Genomic DNA, 22188 nt, shown 5'->3' on the forward strand with positions numbered 1-22188 from the left:
CTTGCACCCTTCCATAGCAGAACAGTTGCCCTGCATTGTTACTATGTATTAAGCTCTAAGTCTTTGAGAATGGAGTCTTCATTTTGTTTGTCTTTAAATTTCCAGTTTTGGAAATATGATGCCAACTTCGTAGGAGAGAGGAAAGAAGAGAATGGGTAGAAAAAGGCAAAAAGAAATAAAGGAAGAGGGCTGCAGAAGGGGAGGTGGGTGGGGGAATGGGGTAACTGGATGATGGGCATTAAGGAACGCACATGATGTGGTGAGCACTGAGTGTTATACACAGCTAATGAATCATTAAACACTACAACAAAAACCAAGGATGTACTATATTTTGTTTAATTGAATTTAAATTGAAAAAAAAAAGAAATAAAAGAAGGATAGCAAGGTGACCAGATGCTCAAGAAATGTTTGTTGATAAGTGAATAAACAATATTTTGATTATTTTCTTCTCAGGCCTATAGAATTCCACAGAGATGCTTTCCTTTCACTCTGATAGGCATCCCCAAAACTGAGACTATCATCATAACAGAAGATTAAATTATCACTAACTCAGATTGCAAGCAAAATAGAAAAAGGAAACAGCATTGAGAAAAATATGATACACCAAGAAAAATATTTTTATTTACTTTGATTGTTAAAAGAAAACCTTGTCAAAATAAGGTCCAAATAGTCGATTAAGAAGTGTTGGGGGTAATTTTTCCAGTAGGCCAAATACTGGAAATGCATGTTGAAATAGACCAGTGGATAGGAAACATGGATACAACTCAACCAACTTGGAAAAGATGTCACTTAACTTTATTCAATAGAGATAAACAATAGAAGAATTGGCAGATTCTCAATTTCTTGAAATTTTTCTGAAAAAGACAATTTAGAAGTATTTAATTTCCTTGAAGGAAAAGTAAAACAGTTAAATTACTACTTCCTCTCCTTGTAGGATCTTTGTTAGTTTGGAGTGCATGCCTTAGTCCATGAAAGAGCTCAAGTTGTTTACTTATTCTTATTGTATAGACTTACTGTGTACTCTGTGTGTTATGTTGTGTCCAAGAAGAAACAAAAGCAAAGTAGGCCCGCTGTGAGTTACAAAAATATATTAAATTTGGCCGAAGTATAATTTAGCCACAGGTAAAGTCTGAGTTTTTCCCAGTGTCTGCTTTGCACACATCACGGCCACCGCAGGCAGGCAAATGATGAACAATCTAGCTGCTGAGATGGAATGATGGATGGGTATACAGACAGACACCTGCTGCTTACATTCAGTGACAGCAGGTACCCTGCAGTGTTAGGTTAGTTGCTGAGAAGAATAAGTTACGTATTAACTTCTAACAATAATGGCTATTTCACACTGCATGGATGTCCAGTAATTGCAAAGTTAACCCACTGTGTTGCTTCGGGACATATTCCAAATGTCAACATGTAAGTACCTGGCACATAGTAGGGATATGATATTAGTCAAACATAAATCTAAATTGAGGCTCTAAAACGGTTCTCAACCTTTGGGATCTGAATGCTTGTAATTAGGGGTGGCATTCCCTGTGCTTATGTTAATCTGAGTGGTATTCTTGCCTGGTAGGTCAAATGTTGTCAGTTTAAGACCTCATACAGAACTGTTTATTTCAACCTTAGGCTTGTGCAATGCCAATAAGGAAAAACAAAAACATTGGATTAGATTATGGTCTTTGTCTTCAAGAGGGTGAAAAAAAAAAAAAGTCAGTGAGTTGCAGGGAGAAACAACTAACTGAATTAGTTGGTTCTACCCGAGCAACTGATTGGCTGTATTGCTCTAAGCTTTGTGTGGCCTGGGGCCCTCCATCCTGGGCCACCCTGAGTCTGCTACCAGGGCTGGGGATTGCATTAGTGTCCTAATACTGTTGTAACAAGTTGCCACAAACAGTGATTTAAAACAAAACACATTTATTCTCTTACAATTCTGGAGGAATTATAAGCACTCCAAAATCAGTCTCACTGGGCTAAAATCAAGGTGTGTACAGAGTTGGTTCCTTCTGGAAGTTCTGAGCAGAGAGCTGGTTTCCCTGCTTTTTTTTAAACATCTGATGGCTATGTGTATTCCTTGGCTTTGGGCCTCTTCTTTCATCTTCAAAACATATCACCCAATCTCTGCTGCCCTCATCACACTGCCTCCTGCTCAGATAAGGATACTTGTGATTACATCAGACCCACTCAGATAATCCAGGATAATCTTCCACATTTCAAGATGCTTAACTTAATCACAATGGCTAGGTTCTTTTTGTCCTATCAGGTAACATAAGCCCAGGTTCTGGGGATTAGCACATGGACGTCTTGGAGGACCACTGTCAGCCTACCTCAAGATTTAGCCGCAAGTCTAACTGATAGACTTCCCAGTTAAATAAGACAATGCAAATTTAGGATCAAAACCAAATCTTGGGGCGCCTGGGTGGCTCAGTTGGTTAAGCGACTGCCTTCGGCTCAGGTCATGATCCTGGAGTCCCAGGATCGAGTCCCGCGTCGGGCTCCCTGCTCAGCAGGGAGTCTGCTTCTCCCTCTGACCCTCCTCCCTCTCATGCTCTCTCTCATTCTCTCTCTCTCAAATAAATAAATAAAATCTTTAAAAAAAAAAAAAACAAATCTTGGACTAACAAATGCCCTTTTAAGTGTAAATAAGGCATGTTGCTTTGATTCTTTCAGCCAGCAGTTTCTCGACCTATTTTTCTTCCTCAGAACAAGGTAGCATGCCTGAATTTCTCATCAATAAAGCTTGCTCGCTCCCCATCTCCACAGTATTCTGTGACTGAGAACCACTGTATTTAGCCCTTTAGAGGTCCACAGAGTATGCTGGGATTAGCAATTTCCTAACTTTTGCTTTGAAGATTCTCCCCTGGTTCCCTCTGTGGTCCCCTGGTGACCTGAGTACTCCCTGCATTTATTTCCAATCGTGCTTAACAAACTCAAAGGGAATTTACTTACCTTTATCAGCATAAAAATGTCCCCACATCCTGCTTTCTCCTGACTGGCTTCATTTCCTCTCTCAAGCTCAGCCAACGCAAAATAAAATCAGCTCCTAGGTTTTTACAGCCTGTAAGTTCTGCTCATCAGGTCTATCATTGCCAGTGGGTGGGTGAAAATTGGGAGCGGAGCAAGGGGATAGTGGGCTGGGCTGAGCATGATTCATTCCCTGGTTTGTTTGGTTCCGGATGTCCTCAAAGACCAGTGTTCTATTATATTCCCTATATTAGATGGGGGCAGAGTTGCCAGCTGGGAGCAGCTTGCCCTCTGCCCCTGTGATGGAGCCAAGTAAAGTTTGACTTGCCAATCTTGTGCCCCATCAGAATATCCACAGGCAGAGACTTTCTCTACTTAATTAGAATCTGTCTTAGTCCGTGTGCCAGGCCCTGGGAGCCCAAAGATGTTCCTACACAGCAGTTTTCTTTCTCTCCCTCTTTTTTTAGTTTGGCACCACCTTGTCAACAGGTGTGATCAACAGTAAGGAAACACCCAGTGCCAGTGCTCCCATTCTGGTCCAGGATGAGAACCCACTACTAAAAAGATGGCACTCACAGCATCAGGCAGTCTGCCATGAAATCGTCCTTCCTTGGCACCGTGCCCATGGTGAGCGTCTAGGCAACTTTTGATTGGGCACCACGCCCTCCAAACAGATGGGCATGAATGTAGGCAGGCAAGAGACCATTTATTTATATCAACTGTATTTGCTGAGGGCAGGGTTCCCAGCTGGGAACATCAAAACAGCTCTTTGTCCTGGCCGTCTGCAGCTCTGATGGAGGTGAGGCAGCCTTGCAAATTCAGCTGGATTAATTTTGAAAAATAAGAACAATGTTTCTATGGACACCAGGGGACATTTTTGGCTCTCTTCAATGGTTCAGAGCACAGAGCAGGCTGGGCCCAAGTCATTTTAATAAAATCTCCCATCCCTGTTTGGATTGGTTGGGAAAAAGCCAAGAAAGCTTTCCAAATCAGGCCAAATTTAGGGGAACAGAGTTAGCCCCACATGGAAGCCTGCTTTGTGAGTCCTTTCACACACAGTGGCAGTAGCTTCCAAAGAAAATGAAGCTGAAGTCACCCAGACTCGGGCGCTAGGGAAGGCATTCTGGTTGAGCTCACCACTGCACTGTTTTCCTAGTTCATTAACCTTCCTGTTGTCCCTCCTGTAAATGATGAATGGGATCAACTGTAAGCTGAAAATGCAAGGATAGACATTAGGGCTGACTTTCATAAGAGCCCCCACTTGGCTTTAAGGGTAAAGAGATAAATTAAAAAGAATTATTATCTCCATTTAAACACCTGAGCAATTGCAGAGTCTCTGAAGAGTATAACTTTAATATTAGTATTAACCACTAAAATATATTGCTTGCTTACAACACACCTGGCATTGTCTTAAGCACTTTACATGAAATCTTTCAATTCATTTTCTCAATAACCCTATAGAGGTGGATACTATTATGAGTATCATGACATAGATAAGCAAACCGAAGCTTAGAGAGACTTATGCTAGGTCACACAGCTAGTAACTGGGATAAACCAGGGCTCAAACACAGAACTGCCTGACAACAGACCCCACGGTTACACCCCACTTCCTCCACAAACACTGAAAGAGGCCAATCTGTTTGGTAATTGGCTTGCTTAATTTAGGGATGTTTCTTACTCTAATAGCAGTTTAGGTCAATTCTTCTCAAACCTCAATGTGCCTACAAATCACCTGGGAGATTTTGCTAATATGCAGATTCTGATTCAGTAGACCTGATTCAGTGGCTCCGGCTGATTCAGCAGATTTCTGAGTTTCTAACAAGCCCCTGAGGCCAGCACCCCGCTACACCAAGTAGCAAGCTTTCAGGTGAGAGCATAGTGAGCCTCAACCTTGGTTACACATCGAAGTGACCTGAAGAGCTTTTAAAAATACCAAATGCCCACATTGCACCCCCAGAGATTCTGATTTAATTGCTTGACAACCACTGGGTGAGCAATTCTCTGACTCACCAGCATTTCATCATTTATTTGAGAGGGGAATGCTGAATTTTAAAAGGCCCTTGGTTGCATTCCTTAAAGACGGAAAATAAGACAATGGGTGAAGATGTGATGCTGGAGGACACTCCCCATTCAGAGTCAGTTCCTGATACTATTTGTAACAATGCTGGGAGGCAGGTGATGGGTAGACCTGTTACTTATACCCTGGTTTTTAACGTGAACAGCTGGAGCCAGAGAGCCGCCTCAGATCAGGAGCCCCGTGCAATCATTTAAGAGCAGAGTGTGACAAAATGCACAATAACGGTGGTGACAAGGAATGCTAATCAGGAACATCATCTTTCTTTGGCATAGGTTTTGTTGATTGTCATTTTTTGGTTGAGAGGCTCTGAATAAGGAAACCTGCGGCCACTCAAATCTCAACTATGTCAAACCTCTAATCAGTTACACATAACAAGCAACAGTATATGGATCAGGTGTTCAATGACCGCATTTATTAAGGAGGAGCAATTGATTCCACATCGGTGGATATGTGGCCATGGCTCTTTTTGGGGTTTCCTGAGAAGTGTGATCAAACCAAAAGGACTACAGATTATTAAATCCAAATCAATGTTTTTGCTGGCAAAAGCAAAGCATTCAGTGAGGGGGGGAAGTATCCTCTTTTCAGAAGATCTCAGCTTCATGTATTATTGATGCAAAGATGATCAGATAAAAACTGGAACTTGGCAAGCTGTCAAATAAAAAATGCAGAGTGAATCAAAAATTTATAAAACAGTATTGAGTTATTACAATTCTATTATAGACACCAGTAATCATTTTTACTGAAACAAACGTCTTCTATGACTGTACAGCTGGGATGTTAGGGTACAAGGATTTAAGACTTGACCTCATTTGGGGTTGAAGGGAAGAATACCACAAAATTAAAAATTAAATATGAAGAGTAAATGATTTAGTCACAGTTCGTAGTAGATTGAATAAAAACAATAGAGTTAAAATAATGGCAGTGTTTCCCTTCTTGGGCTACATTTTGCTGACTTCCTTGAAAAATTACTCGCATTAGATTCAGAGCAGGATGAATTGCTTTACAGACTCTGTAAACTTAATTTGTGCATGTGCCAAGCACACGCACAACACAAGACATTGGGGAGGAAAAATGACTTGGTGAGATTTTTTGTCACTTATGGATTTTCTTTTATAGGAAAAAAAAAATCCCACCACTATAGTTTTATTAGCTATCTCATCTCATACAGGAGCCTTCTCCCTCCCTTCCTGGGACAGAAGCCTTGACAATGCCAGAAATACATTCAAGAATGGAGAGATGGCTGTCACCATTCCTAAATATTCAGAGGATAATTGCCAACCAAAGTTAGAGCATCTTGACATAAAACATCCCTTTAGGTCCCAAACCAATTTTCCTATCCAAATCAAATAAACAGCTATAATTATAAAATTACACATACCAATACGTCATCAGCATTAGGAAAATGACACCAAAAACGTGTGACAGTGAGGCTTGCTTTCTGTCCTTGGCTGTTTCTCTGTGCCTGGGCAGAGAACAAAGAGGAGCTCTTGGAACTGAAAATGACTCAGAAGTAAGGTAAGTGTAGAGCAATCAGAAGCATCAGCCCTGGGTTTTCCCGCTTTAGGGCTGAAACTTGACATTGTTATTATGATTTGAATATGAAATAACTTTGTCTTTAAGAAACAGAATTGACTCCACATAAATGGACTTCAATCAAGAGGCAGAAAGGGGGAAATACTTTGCTTAATCAGACATAGAGCTGAACTACCCCATGACATGACCCACTTCAGTTCCACTGGGGACAGGAGAGGCTGGTCAACTTTCACTGGACTTCGAAAGGCAAAACCTTCCTGTGTGAGTTACATATCTGCCAATTAGTCTTAATATTACATGCTGAACACCTTACCCAAAGCGTTGATGCCAAGAAAACCTGTGGGATTCATCAATCCTTATGCATGAAAGAGCACAAAAAACTCAGATTCTCTGCTGTGACCTATGAATTATGTTGAATCATTATTTTTTGACTTGATGTTTCATTCATGTCACCATGGCTGTTTCCAAGAGCGTAGGAAAAAAATGCAAATGGGAGGGGAATTTTCATTTCCCAATGAGAACCAACTTGAAAATGTTCCCGTGACACTTGAATTTGTTTTGGGTAACTGGTTACATGCTCTGTTGTGTTCATCTTCCCAAGATTAGGGGTTAATTATGCAGTGTTGTTCCTCCCCTTCAGGAAGCTAGGGAACTCGACACCAACCAGAGTTGGGCTGGGGAGCCAGTGGGCTGTGACATCTCCAGTGAGAACGAACCCACTGTTTGAAATAGGCTGGTGTGTGTGGTGTGTGGTGTGTGCTGTGTGGTGTGCCCTGCCTCAAACTCCAGACAGGAAAACAGAAACCACACCAAGGATTTCACACAGAAGGGATTTAGTACAAGGAGTTGGGTACACAGGTGTAAATAAGGGGCACAGGTTCTTGTGGACAAGGTATAAATAAAAATCTCCAGGGTAAAATGCTTTCAAACTACACACGGGAGTTTGGTCAGCTTAGCCAAACACCCTGGTTCAAACTGCATTCCAGCCATTTGGAACGCCTGACTTGCTTCTTTTGGGAAGTATAAAATCTCTCCTCATTTCCTATTGTCAGTTGCAGCATGGAGTAGCTGAAAAGTGTTCAAGCAATTACTGTGTTTCACCAACTGGGTGCTTCTGGCCATAAGGGGCCTTTTGGGTTTGCAATAGCTCCACTGTCATTTCCCTTCCTTGGCTGATCCTGGTACAAATTGCTGATGGCTCCAAGAGTGTGTCCTCTCGCTCACTGGAGGGGAAATCAGGTTCCTGCAAAAATGCTCTTTGCTTTTAGATGCATGTGCTGCTGGTGGGAGTGGAAGTGTGGTGGTGGTAGGGGAAGATAGGGACAGAGGAGATCTCTCATCCCCAGTGCTGATCAAATCACCACTGATGAGTCCTGTTGCTTCTGCCTCCTAATTATCTCCTAAAGTTATCCCCTTCCCTATTCCCATGAATGCTCCCACTATGTTCCTTCAGGCCATTTCATTGCTCAGCTTAAATTTCACAACAGCCTCCTAATTGGTTCCCCTGCCTTCCACCCAGCCTTCTTCCTATCCATAATTCTCCATTGCAATGATTCTCAACCAGGGGCGAACCACTCCACCTCCACCCCTGTCCCCAGCAGCAGCAGACATTTGGAAATGTGTGAGAGTGATTGGGGTTGTCACATAACTGGGGGAGGGGGGAGCATGCTGGCATGAAAGGAGTAGGAACCAGGGAGACTGTGATACCTAGTGTTATGCAGTGGCAGGGAAGAACCACAAACTTAGCAGCTTAAAGCCACAGCCATTTATGATCTCACAGTTATATGGGTCAGAAGTCTGATGGAGGTCTAACTGGGCTAAAGTCAAGGTTTCGGCAGGGCTGCACTCCTCGCTGGAAGCAAGCTCCTCTTCCAAGCTCAACAAGGTTGTTGGCAGAATTCCGTTCCATAGGACTGTAGAACTGAAATTCCAGTTTCCTTATCAACAGAGATCACTCCAGCTTCTAGGAGTCTCCCACATTTGTTGGCTCATGACCCCCTTCATCTTCAAAGAAAGTGATGGTGGATTGAATCCTCATGCCCTATGTCTCCTGCCACATTCTTTCTTCTGCCATATCTTTCCCTGATTCTTCTGTCTTCCTCTTCCTCTCTAATGGCCCATGTGATTGGATTGGGCCCACCCAATCTAGGTAACCCAGGATCACCTCCCTCTTTTAAAGTCCATAACTTCAATCCTAGCTACAAAACCCCTTTTACCATGTAATGTAACATGTTCACAGGTTCCGGGAATTAGGATATAGGCATCTTTGGGGAGCCAATAATCTGCAACCTCAGCTGGAATGATCTCTACAATAGAGAATTGTTCCACCCAAAATGCCACAGTCTCTTTGAGAAATAGGGAGTGGGTGATCTTTCTAAAATGCAAATCTGATTGGTCTCTTTCTTGCTTTGAAATTCTTCAGGGGATCTTCATTACCCTCAAGAAAAAAATCCAGGCCAAAGCCTTAGCATGCCTACAAGAAAGTTCTTTATGGTCGAGCATCTCTTCAACTCTAGCTCACAAATGGCTCCAGCCACAGTGAATGATTTTCTGACCATCCTGTGTTCTCTTACCTCTGATTCTTTAGGTAGGTTCTTTCTACCATCTGGGCCGCTCTTCCCCCAAACTCTCACCCACCTCCCCTCACCTAACTAATCTCAACTCAACTTTTAGATGTTACTTTAGACTTTACTTCTTCCTGAAAGCCTTCCATGACCCTCCAAGTCTGTTTTCGGCACCACTCCTACATGCTCCCTTGGCACCCACATGCCCACCCATACCATTTATCACAGTGCTTTTTAACTTCTGGCCTGCTTGTCATTCCCCCATAAGCTCTGAACTCTAAGAAGACAGGCATAGCATTGTCTTGTTTGTTGTATCCATAGCGCTCAGCTCACACCTGACATATACTTATCTTCAATACATATTTATTCATTAAATAAATTACTTAGCCATGTTGACTTTGATATAAAAGATACAGTAAATTTGGTTCCAACCCTTCTACACCAGAGACATAATCATAGCAACAGTTACATTCCAAACTTTGACCGTCAAGACAGCGTTTCATCTGAACTCCATATCTGCATGAAGTGGGGATTATTATCATTAAATCAGCATTACATAGGAGGAAATTGAAACTCAGAGGGGATAAATAATTCCTCATAAAACCATGTGGCCAACAAGTGGCTAAACTGGAATCCAAGTGTGGTTTCTGATTCCCAAGCCAATACCAGGGTACCTTTCTGAACCAACAAATGGCATCTCATTCTTATAAAGTATTATGTCTCAGAGTCCTCATAACTTCACTATATGATAAAAATATTGATCCCTTTTTTAAAAAGGGAGAAAGAGACTCACTGAAGTTTTGGTTTTTTTGAAAACTTACTTTCTCTTTTTTTCAAAAAAGATTTTATTTATTTGACAGAGAGAGAGAGAGACAGCCAGAGAGGGAACACAAGCAGGGGGAGCGGGAGAGGGAGAAGAAGGCTTCCCGCTGAGCAGGGAGCCCAGCACGGGGCTTGATCCCAGGACGCTGAGATCATGACCTGAGCCGAAGGCAGACACTTAACTGACTGAGCCACCCCAGCGCCCTGAATTTACTGGGTTTTTTCTTAAAGATTATTTATTTATTTATTTATTTGACAGAGAGAGACACAGCGAGAGAGGGAACACAAACAGGGGAGTGGGAGAGGAGAAGCAGACTTCCCACGGAGCAGGGAGCCTGACGCAGGGCTTAATCCCAAGACCCCGAGATCATGACCTGAGCCGAAGGCAGACGCTTATCCCTCTTGTCCTAACTGTACCACCTATGGTACATGGGAACATGGCAGAACCTGGAGCTTGGCCATTTATTCTCAACTTCTTCATGTCATCATCTCACACCTCCCTGCCCACACACAACCAGTAAGGAACTTACACCCATGAAAAATCTACTTAGATAAAAGGAATTCCTCTATTCATGAAGCATTTATATATTATATATGCGGTGAAAAGAGAGAAATATGTGAATTTAACCTCCGCAAAGATGAGAGGTGATAAATAATGGTAATTACATTAAGAATACATATTATCAGAGTGATCAGAATACTTATACGGTATAAAATCTAACCTTGAGGTAGAATCATCTGTAACCACAATGAACCAACAGGCCTCCTTTGGTCCCCAAGACAGACCCCAATAGTCTTTACCTCTTGCTATTCATGTTCCTGTACATTCCCCCCCCTACTGATTCAGGGCTGACCTATAGGAACAATAGAATACTGCAGAAGTGACAACGAGTGACTTCCAAAGCTGGGTCGTAACAGACATTTTCCTCTTCCGCCTTGGCCTCCTGGATTACTTTTTCTAGGGGAAGCCATCTGCCATGTCATAAGGGCATGAGCAGCCCTGGGGAGAGGTCCTTGTGAAGAGGAAGTGAAACGGGCCATCAAGAGCCAGTTCCAGTGTACCACTATGTGAATGAGCCACCATGGAAACAGATCCTCCAGCTCTAGTCAGCCTTCAGGCAACTGCCGCTCCAACCAACATCTGAATGAACAAATAAATCCCAAGTCAAGACTACCTAGCAAAGCTGCTCCTGGATTCCTGACCCTCAGAAGCGGGGTAATAAGATAATTAATGTGCGTTGTTGTCTTAAGCCACCAATTTTTGTGGTAATTTATTATTCAGCAATCGATAACAATACAGGTTGCAAGTGACAGAACCTCAATCTCAGCTAGCTTTAAATAGAATGTAACCTTTTAACCTATGTTCCCACAAGAAGATCTGGGAGCACGTGGCTTCAAGGACAATAGAACCAGGGCCCCAAAAGATGCCAAAACACTTTTTCTTTATCTCTCACCTCTGCTGCTTTCTGCACATATATTTCATTCTCTCAGACAGGCTTCTTCCACAAAACAGAAAACATGGCCACCAACGTGATCAGGCATTACACCACACTTTCTCCCATCCCAACTTCTAAAAGCTGGAAAGTGCTCCCATTGGCCTAGCACAGATCACACGTCTATCCTAAATCAGAGTGAAGGCCAAGTTGATGGGATCCATAAGAATATGTCCATCTCCATCCAAACCACATGATTAAGATGAGGGGGAAAAAAATTTCTTAGAAGCAGAATGGGATAAGCAGAGTTTTCTTGGAAAGAGAATAAGAGGCCCACTCACTACTCATTGTATGCTTGCATAGGAGCGTGAGGGGGCATATATAATCAACTAATGCTAATCCCCTGGCAACACTTGATATCATTGTTTTCATGTGTCATTTTATCACCTGGCTGGTAAGGACAAGTTTCTCTCCCATCAGGAGATCGTATCAGCCAAATTTCTTTTTTTTTTTAAGATTTTATTTATTTATTTGAGAGAGAGTGGGAGAGAGCATGAGAGGGGAGAGGAATCAGAGGGAGAAGCAGACTCCCCACTGAGGAGGGAGCCCAATGTGAGACTTGATCCTGGGGCTCCGGGATCATGATCTGAGCCAAAGTTAGTCGCTCAACCAACTGAGCCACACAGGTGCCCTCAGCCAAATTTCCAAAGAGAAGTAAATCTTATTTTTCAAAGAGGGAAAGAGAGAAAAAAAGAAAAAATTAGCCCAAAGAAGCCTAGTATTACAAAATACTTTAAAAAATGCTTTCCCGGCGTGTTCTCTCTGCCGTGAGCTTTCTTGCTAGCTGAATTCAACTGGGTGAACTATGAGTGGCCGAGTCAGATCCAGATCCAGATCCAAACAAAGAAAAGATGATCCACGGTCTAACCAGCACATAGGTGAGCAGCAACCCAGTGATGAGCAACTGAAACAAAAGGAGGCACCACCTGAGAGTCAAGATATTCTACCTGATCAAGGGAAGGAAGTTGAAGGAGGACCTGTGGCTCAAGGACGGGACCTGGAAGCTGATCTCCAGAAGCTGCCTCAGGCAAAGGCTGGGGGTATAACTGAAGATGACCCTGATGTCAAGGCGCCAAGTCTACCCTTTTTAGAGCCCATTAAAATGCCGGAAGCAGGTGAAGGACTACCCCAGATTTAAACAAGGACAAGCTGAAACATGCAAACTACTCTTATGTGGGGTACTTCACTGTTGAAATTCTCTCAATAAAGTTTTACAGACGTTCCACAAAAAAAAAAAAAATGCTTTCCCTAGAGACTAGGCCTGAATGATAAGAGAGAGAAAATTAATGATAATAGATCCCATCTAGCAAGCACATGTTAGGCACATGAGGCTTCTGGATATCACATAATTTGCCTCATCTCACACAGATGATAAATGCCAGAGCCAAGACCACACCTGGGTCTGTCTGTCACCAAAGTCCAAGCTCTTAATCACTAGGCAAAATACCAGAGAAGGGATCACACAAACCCAAGACTTACCCAGGTTCATGTTTAGCACCTAAGCTAAAGAGATGCAGAGCAAGCTGGGCTCAGCTCAAGATTCATTCTCCTGCAGATTCTGTATCTAGCTAGACCTCACCTCAGCACTCCCCTGGGCTCCACCTGGGAGAAATGAACTCCAGCCCAGTCCTGCTGTTTTTGTCCATGAAGTAAAGCAAGACCCAAGGCAAAGGTTTTTAGAATTTTGTCATAGCAAAATCTCTGCTTTTCATTGTCCTCAGAAATAAACTTTGCTCAACCAGTTCCATCTTTGGGAGGCTCTCAGAGGCAGTTACATAAATAGAAAACTCATGTAACTCATTCTGGTTTGGAGTGGGCTACTTGGAACAAAAAAATTTGAGTGTTCAAAAGGCAGGCATGACATCATCCGTGACAAGTCAGGCCAACCTGCAATTGAAGACTGTGCCTATTGCATGTCATCTGTGTCTTGGGGCAATTGACATCTTCTTTTCATGGTTTCTGTATCTGAAAAATGGGCATAAATCACATATCTCACAGAGTGATTGTGAAGACCAAGTGAGGTGCCATTTGTGGAAACACCCAGCATGGTACTTGTAAATACTGGTAGAATTTTCCTTTCATCAACAGGGCTTTGTTTTGTTCTATGTGCCAGTGCATGAGACTTTTCTCCTCAAGATTATAAATTCCTTATGGAAGAGACACTCTCTTCTTTTTGTTCTGTACCCTACACATCACCTATGAGCAGGTAATGTTTGATGTGCTAATGCAGTGGGCTCCTCAGGGGACAAATTAAACCAGCAGGTAGCATGCTTTCTGGCATGCAGCAATATGCCTTCATCTCAACCAGATAACAATAATATGGATGAACACTTCAAAGTTTGGACAGATAGATATCCAAGCTAACAGACTCAGTGATGATAAAAAGCAAGCCTATGGATACATGTAAATATTTTAATCCTACATGTCAAAAATAGTGTTAATGGTTATAAAAGTTTAGTTAACAACATTGTATGAAGAAGTCATCTATCCTGCTAGAGAATGAGAGACGACATGAAGGAAACCTGAGATGTCACTCCAGATGACAGTCACACCAACTGCCAGATATGTGAGTGAGACCATCTTAGTTCAGCCCTAGTTGGCCATTAGATGACTGCAAGTATTTAAAGAATCCTTGTGAGATTTGCAGAACTGCCCAACAGAGTCCAGCCCAAATTGCTTATGGACACAATTGTGAGCAAATAAATTATTGTTGTTTTAACCCACTAAAAAAAAAAGTTTAGTTAACAAGATCTACCTCTCCACACTTTATCTGGGCAGTGATGCCCTCTCTAGAACCCCTTTGACAAGGAGACCCAATGTGGCCACATTGCAAGCCACATGATCCCCTTACCCGTACTTAGATGTATAGTTCACTGGACCAGAGACAGAAAATTATAATGCAACTAGGCCCAGAATGAAGAATTGGACAAATTAGGTTCTTTCCCTTAGGAATTTGTCTTAGTCTGTTCAGACTGCTATAACAAAATATCATAGACTGAGTGGCTATTAGAAAACAAACATTTATTTCTCACAGTTCCAGAGACTGGAAAGTCCAAGATCGTGGCACTGTTCAGTGTCTGGGGAGAGCCCACTTCCTCATTGGCAACCATCTTTTCCTTGTAACCTCACATGGTGGGAGGGAAAAACTTTCTTTGGGGTGTCTAATAAGGGTGCTAATCCCATCATGAGGCCTCTGCCTTCATGACCTAATCACCTCTCAAAGGCCCCACCTCCTAATACCATCACCGTGGGGGTTGGGGAGTAAGATTCCTGAATATGAGTTTGGGGGGACATGAACATTCAGTCTATAGCAGAAAATGTATTTAGAAATATTGGGAGAATGGAGCCAAGCCAGATGGGATTTAAAACTCAAAGTATACCATTAGGAGGCAGATTATAGTAGGGAATAAAGACTGTGCAGATAGTCAGCCTGGATCCATGTATCAGTTCTGTCAGTTCTGTGTGATCTTGGGCAATGTACTTTATCTCTGGGCCTCTCAGTGTCTTCATCTGTAAAATGTAGATGATAATAGAACCTGCACCATGGGCTTAGTGTAAAAATTCAAAGAGTAAATGAATATGGAAAGCACGTGGAATGATGGCTAACATATAGTTAGCACCACTTAAGTGACAGCTAGCATTGTCAGGTAGACTCCAAGACCAAGGCAAGTCAAAGCCAGGTGAAGTCCATTATGAGAAAGCAGTGACTATGAGGAAACATAGGAAGCTGGTCAATACTGAGGACCTGTGCAGGGAGAAGCCATGAATCACAAAGACACCCTAGCCCATGAGAGAGATACACAGAGCATAATCTGTCTTCAAGCTGATCCTGCTCCAATTTCCTTAAAATAAACTCCCTGAAGGATGGGTCAACGGCCTGTTCTCTGAGCTAAGCAACATAAAGAACGTAAAATTTGGTACAAGAAGGATCCTGAATAAGCAGAAGCATTGTGTCTTTACTGCTAAGAAGTTTGCAAAGGCTTGATGGAAATGACGTATCCCAGTTTTTTTCAGTAAAAGAGAAAAGAACGAGGCTCTGGAACAACTCCATCAGCATACCCCTTCCCTTGCCATGAATTTCTGGTGAAAGCCCTAAGTTGGCACATATGAGCTCTCTACATCTAGCAAAGTGATAACCCTTATCAAGAGGCAGAGTCTGAAGCAAAGAATGTCTTGCAGCCCAGATAAGCTCCAAGGCGCTAGGCCAGGGTAATGGACCATAGGAGATGGAGCAGGGGTCTGCCAAGCTCAATAATACAGCATTGTTGCTGCATTGGAAAATGTTTTAATTTACATTTTCAAGTGCAAAATATTTTCCCCTCATGCTTTGGCTAAATTAGGTAGTTAAAGTCTGTGAAGTGGCAGTAATTGGAAACAATGGATTTTATATTTGACATTTATTATTTTAGTGGAATCTGTTTTACATTTACATCAAACATCCAAGGACCCCTGCAGAAGTTTCTTTTGCTATTGCATTACCATTTAGTTCTAATAATGCACTTCGGATCCCCAATTCTTGATTATAATTATATCATTTCAGATAGAGTAAGAGGTGAGGTAAAGATAAACTTTCAATGGAAATTATACCCCCCACGCTCTCTTCTCCTTTTGTTGAACTTTCATAAGCTGATAATTTGTTCAACATATTTTTACCCTAATTCTTTACAGTTTCATTTTGTTCTGTAATTACTTTATATATTTTGGTCTCACTTCACCACAAGTCTACTTAAGGGCAAAAATCATGTCTTAAACTCCCATAGTACTTGCTTTGAATCCAAGCACATAAGAATCAAGAAATGTTTGGTTGACAATTCAGAACATATTCATGTTATAGGAAATGGGGAGTAGATGCCAGGAGAGGCAGCTGGAAGGACAAAATTCCAGTTGGATATAAGGAAAATTTATAATCTGCTCAAGATGGATTAGGTTGATTCAGAAAGTGATGAATCCTTTGTTCCTAATGGTGTTCAAACAGAAACTCAGCGACCACTTGATAATGAGGACATAAGCCAGGGATTAAAAAGCTTGGAGTCAGAAAGAACTGGGTTTGACCCCTAGCTCTATACCTTAAAACTATGTAACCATGGGAAACTGACTTAACCTCCCTAAGCCTCAGTGTCCTCATTTTGCAATGGGGTTAATAGTCTATGAAAAGTGAGGAAACACATCCATGTAACAAATCGGATGTCCTGGGGGACCCCAAATATTCAGTGGTCTTTTCTTTCATGATGAGGGAAGGTCAAAAAATATCATTTCATTCTTGACTTTAATATTTAGAGAAATATGTACTGAGCAAAGTTTTAAAATAAAACTCAAAAATAGCCACTAGAAATAAAAACAGAATATGCAACTTCCAAATCACAAGAGAGACTGAAAGTGATAGAGAACAAAGGAAGAAAATCTAAGATGACAGAAACTGTATAACAAAATGGTGTAACAAAAATAACCTATATTTATTAATGCAAGTTAAAGTATTGGTGCCAGGAGCCATAGTAAGGACTTTACATACTTTATCTCTTTTAGTCCTTTCAGTGTCCTAGAGGCTGGTGTTATTATTATGCCCATTTTACAGGTGAGAAAACTGAGGCTTGGGAAAGAAGAAAATTGCTAAATTTACCCAAGAACTAGTAAATTACATTCAGGCAGTCTAACTGCAGAAGGCCTACCCCTAAACATTACACCGCCCTGCAGGATCAAAAAAAGGGTACCTATGTTTATATGTCTAAATACGCTCACATATATACATGGATAGGAAAGAGTGAATCATAAATAAATGAACATGTTAAACAGTGTTTATCTCTAAGTAGCGGGATTAGGAGAAATCTTAATTTTCTTTTTTAGAGTTTTTCATATTTTTCAAAATTCTCTGCAATTAGCATATATTTTTATAGTTAGGGGAAAGGCTGTAAAATTACAATAGATTGTCCCTCTTCTTGTTATGCCAAGAAGCCTAAAGTCATGGTATAATATTCTTGAGATTTTCATGGGATTTATGCTTCCTGAGGGAAAATGTTTCCGAAGTATTCTCATTATTTCTTCCAGTGGAGCCAGAACTAAAACTAGTAGATGGAACTGTTTGTTTTGTTGTGTCTAGTATATCCTATATGGATTTAAAAACAAGAGAGAAAAGGGTTTAAGTCAGAGGAAAATTTAAACAGTCCTGCCTCCTGTGCTTACTTGTGTTTGTTTCAACATGTTTCCCTAACATTCTGAACTCTCAATAAGTCAACCAGTGACCCAAAATTGTATTCAATCCCACCTGTACATTTAAAACTGAGCTGCGTGCTAACAGAGAATAAAAGGAAGACACATATGTCTTTCTGACCCCTAAGAAACAGAAAAGTTATTTGAGGAAGTAGAGTTTGCACAGCTAACACTACTAGAGAAAAAAGGAAAAGCAGTAATGATAGTAATCTAGGTTGTGGAATATGGACTCTGAGTGCTATAGAAATTCAGCCGAAGAAAGATGAGGAGGGGCCGCACATGAAAGCTAGAAGTTGATCTGAAGCTCAAAGGAAGGGAAGCAATTGGACTTGCAGAGAGGAGAGAGAAAAAACAATTGACGGCATCATCTTCCAAAAAGGAATAATGATGTCTCAGGAAGTATCATCAATACATTTTGTAAAATATCAACTCAAATGGAGAGTAGTGCCAGATACGAGATTTTGAAGAAAATAAAAGCATAAAGTCTTTTTCAGATCCCATAGGGACTGGTGACAGACAAGTTATGAAAGCTTGAAGGACAGGATGAGTCTCAAGCCCTCTCAGAGCCTCCCTACTGCCCAGATGTCAACATGAATAGGCAACAGTGAAATTAACTCTAAGCACCTCTCTGGGCCATGCATCATGTAGGTGCTTTGTGTATGTTATCTCATTTAGTCGCACCTAATCCTCCCCACATTCCTGTGACAGTAGGTAGTGTTATCATTCTCATCGTCCGTCCATGGGAGGAAGTCGAGATTTTGGCAGAGTAAATAACCTGCCAAGCAAGATGATATAGCTGGATTACATAGAGCCAGTCAACCCAAACTCTCTGACTTTGGAGCCTGAGCAAAAATAAAAACAACTCAGAAGTTTCCAACACTGTTTTAAAAAACCTAAACAACAGCAGAGGGCATGAACTCAGAAGACTGTCCATACTACTTATTATGGATAAACTTGAGGAATGTTATTGAGTTGTACAGGAATGGAAAGATGCGAAGGGGTCAGTTCTCACAACCTTAAGGTATTAAATTTTCATTAGTTTAGGCTATCACGTCATGACGAAAAGGGGAAAGAGCCTACAATCCGTCTGAGTTGGTGACCCCTGAACTTCATGAATTCCTCTCCATTCTTCCCCCACCGCTGAATTTTTCCTCCTGATGTTAATAAAAGCATGTTAGCACACCCATTACAAGTCATATGGAGGACCTGAATTGTGGCATCAAAGGAAAGAAGGAAGAAGCGGAGGGAGGGAAGGACGGAGGAAGGGAGACAGGAGAGATTCAGAACAATTATTTCCTGTTACTGTCACGTGATGCCAGCCACTGCCTGGAAGCTTTCCTCCACGTCCAGTAATGTGTGTGGATAATAGTGACACCTCCTGGCGAAAACAAACTTGACCTCCGCAGGATTTCATTTTGCTCACTCACTGCCAATTACTCTTGACTCTTCTTGTTGCCTCCAGGTGCAATTTTCTTTTCCTTATCTGGAAAAGCATAAACTGACACAGCCCATCCTCAACCTTAGAAACTCAATAACCCAGCGCTGACCTGACCGCAGAACTCTGCTATGTGAAGCCCCTGAGTTTCATCCCTGAACAGGTCAGCACGATTAGCCCAGAGACCCAATTCACAGTCTTCCTACTTACAGCTACATTAAATATAAATAAAGCAAACTAAATACCAGCCACTGAAAAATAGTTCAATTAAATTCTACAAGGAGAGTGCCTCTTGATTTTAATGTGTTTAATCCCCTAGGAAACATAGTCGGTGTATGCCCTTTTCTTGTAGATTTTTTTTTTTTTTGGTCTCAGACTTGTATAAATCATACAGCCACCAAAATGACTAAAAGCTGTTGATATTATTGTTCACCAAAAACAGTAAAAGATCAGTTTAATGAGTGTGGGAGGTTTTGTTTTATCTCTCTTACACAACTAGAGTGAGATCCTATGGCTACTCGCCTTGAGAATAGTATACTGGAAAATATAGTAAGGTGTTTTGTCCGTACTTTGAAAGCAGTCCAGCATTTTGTTTGCTAAACTAGATCACAGAACAAGCGCAATTAAAGGAGAAAGGAGTTGGCTAATCACAGCAGAGAATGGAGCCAATCTCAGACTTCATGGTATTTTCTCAAATTTTATAAAATAGCTGAGGGCTTCTGTTGTTCTCTAGAAGAAAGGCATTCAGTGATTCAGAGCATGAAGACTTTACCTTGAAACTGGTTCGCTTCTATTCCATTCACAGTCTGCACAATGAAACCCCTTCATTTGGCTAACTAAACTTTGTAAGTTCACAGGTTGGAAAATATCTATGAACTTTCCCTTAGTTACACTTTTATTTTGAAAAGGTTCCTATGAGAGATCTGCACATTAATTCTCAGGTGAGCTTGCATTCCAAATTAATAAAAATTCAAAACTTTGCTCCTTTTCACATCTAGTGATTCTTTTGGCAAATAAACCTTGGAGATTAGATTATATCTTTGCTATGCATGAACAGAAAACACTTGTATTAGAAAGAACAAAAGCCCTTCAAACTGATCGAAAAGGAAGAGGCAGTTGAGCTGTGAAAGTTACGTTTTTGCTTCTTTTTATTGAAAACTGTGGTTGAAATTTCAACTTCATTCTGTCACAGTGAAGATTCTACACATGAGCATTTCAAATCACTTATGTAAAGGCAAATTGTGGTAAGGGTGTTCAATTTCTAAGTTCTCTGCTTGCTTTAGAGCACGCTGACTAGAAGAACATGTCTCATGATTAGCACAGCATCAAAACAAAAGATCTGGAACATGACAGCACAGAACATACAAATAATGAATATATATTTGGACTTCATTAAGGAGTTTACTCATTTAGTCAACAATGAATAAAGTGTGTGCAGTGGGTTAAGCGAAACCCTAGGTTTGGGAAGCAATGATGGTCCCTGCCCTCAAGTGAGAGCAGTCTAGTAGAAGAAAGGCTTGCATGGACATATTTATGCTTAAAAATTATTCACTGTTTATCTGAAATTCAAATTTAACTAAGTGTTCTGTATTTCTATCTGTTAAATCTGGTAATCCTAAGAGAAGGTAAATGGGCTATTTCAGCAGTGTGAAGTGGTAAGTATGATCTGAATGCTAGAGAAGTGCTTAAGGAGGTACAAGTAACCCAGACTAGGGAACCAGAATCTGAAAGATGAATAGGAGTTAACCAAGAAAAGAGGAAAAACTAAGAGACTTAAAGAAGAATTGCAAGTGTGAAGTTCACATGCAGAGAAAGAGATTGGCATATGCCTATCACTGTTTTTGTACAAAATGACTGGGAATGGGGTGATAAGGCAGGAGAGATTGGCAGATGCCTGACCATGGAGACCCTATAAAGACATTTGGACATCATTAGGACAATGGAAAGTTGAAATGTTTCTAGGCAGCAGTGTTATACAATCAGGTGTATGGTTTAGGAAGACTATTCTGGGTGGATGGTGGAAAATGGATGAGCAGCTGGCAAGATGGGAGGCCAAGAAATCATCTGAAATAATCAGCCTAAGGGACACTAGCGGCTTGAACTAAAATCCTAGCAATGGGGATATAAGAAGTAGGCAAATGACACATGACATGACAGATGGATTAGGAGGTAGATGCAGGAATATTTGGTGATCAACTGAACAGGGGTGGTCTGAAAGGAAGGAATCAAGTATAATTAAAAAATAACATTAATAGAGCATTTATCATAGATCACTGTGCAAAGTGCTACAAATAATTTATAATGTCCTCCCAAGTCTATGAAATAGGCACTATTATTCCTGTTTTGGAAATGAGGGAAACAAGATTTAGAGAGACAAAGAAGTAATTAGCCTATAAACCTAGTAAGTCATACAGTAAGGATTATGTCCAGTTTTGGAGGCTGGGCTAAGGGCTGAATGAGGATGCCATTGACCAAGATTAAAAATGTAGGAGAGGCACACATTTGTGGAAAAGATGCTGCCTTTCTAGACTTAGTGGGTCTCAGGTGCCTGTGGATGATGTCTGAGGGCAAGTGGATAGATGGGTCTAGAGCTCAGCAAAGGGACTGGACCAGATATAGGGGTTGGGAAGTGGCCAGTGTAGCAATTAAAATTGAAACCACAAGAGTATAGATAAGATGGCATGGAGAAGGTATACAGAGTGAGACCAGAAAAGGGCATAAGGAAGAAGCCTGGGAACACCAACATTTAAGGGGAAGCAGTGGGCAGAACAGTAGGAGAAAGACCACAAGAGCATGGTGTCAAAGAAGACAAGAAAAGAGAGCATTCTAAGATAAAGGAAGTGTTAGCATTGTGATATGAGTTATGTGAGAGAGGAAGTTCAGAGGGTCAACCTGTTGAACCCTATATGTTCTACATACACCTGAAGAGAAAAGCTTCAAAGATAGCTAGTTGAAATAAAAGGAATTTAATTAGCAAATTTAGGAGTAAAGCATACTAGTGCACAAGGAAAGACAGATAAAACAAGGGGAAGAGGATGGTAGAAATGTAAACTGCTCTGCATTCTTGCCAGCCCAGAAATTCTTTTTTTTTTTTTTTTTTTT

General features: G+C 41.2%; 1 protein-coding gene across 6 annotated transcripts in view; it reads right to left on the minus strand.

Annotated features, from left to right (window-relative positions):
* The window catches only part of LOC145721876 (uncharacterized), a 201582-nt gene that overhangs the window by 38709 nt on the left and 140685 nt on the right, over nt 1-22188 (minus strand). For 5 of the 6 annotated variants that reach the window (XR_014145869.1, XR_014145867.1, XR_014145868.1 and 2 more), the window contains 2 exons: nt 6414-6497; nt 5426-5683 (listed from right to left, as the gene is read on the minus strand). The exons of the other annotated variant lie outside the window; for it this stretch is intronic. Coding sequence is in view for 2 of the 5 variants with exons in the window: in XM_081822250.1 (XP_081678376.1) it covers nt 5617-5683; nt 6414-6497 (151 nt within the window). In the remaining 3 variants the exon portion in view is untranslated. Of the gene's footprint in view, nt 1-5425; nt 5684-6413; nt 6498-22188 lie in introns of those variants that run through there. 6 annotated transcript variants of the gene reach the window in all.

The sequence above is a fragment of the Leptonychotes weddellii genome, chromosome 5 (assembly GCF_054177405.1).
Source record: "Leptonychotes weddellii isolate Sample4059 chromosome 5, ASM5417740v2, whole genome shotgun sequence".
Lineage (NCBI taxonomy): Eukaryota > Metazoa > Chordata > Mammalia > Carnivora > Phocidae > Leptonychotes > Leptonychotes weddellii.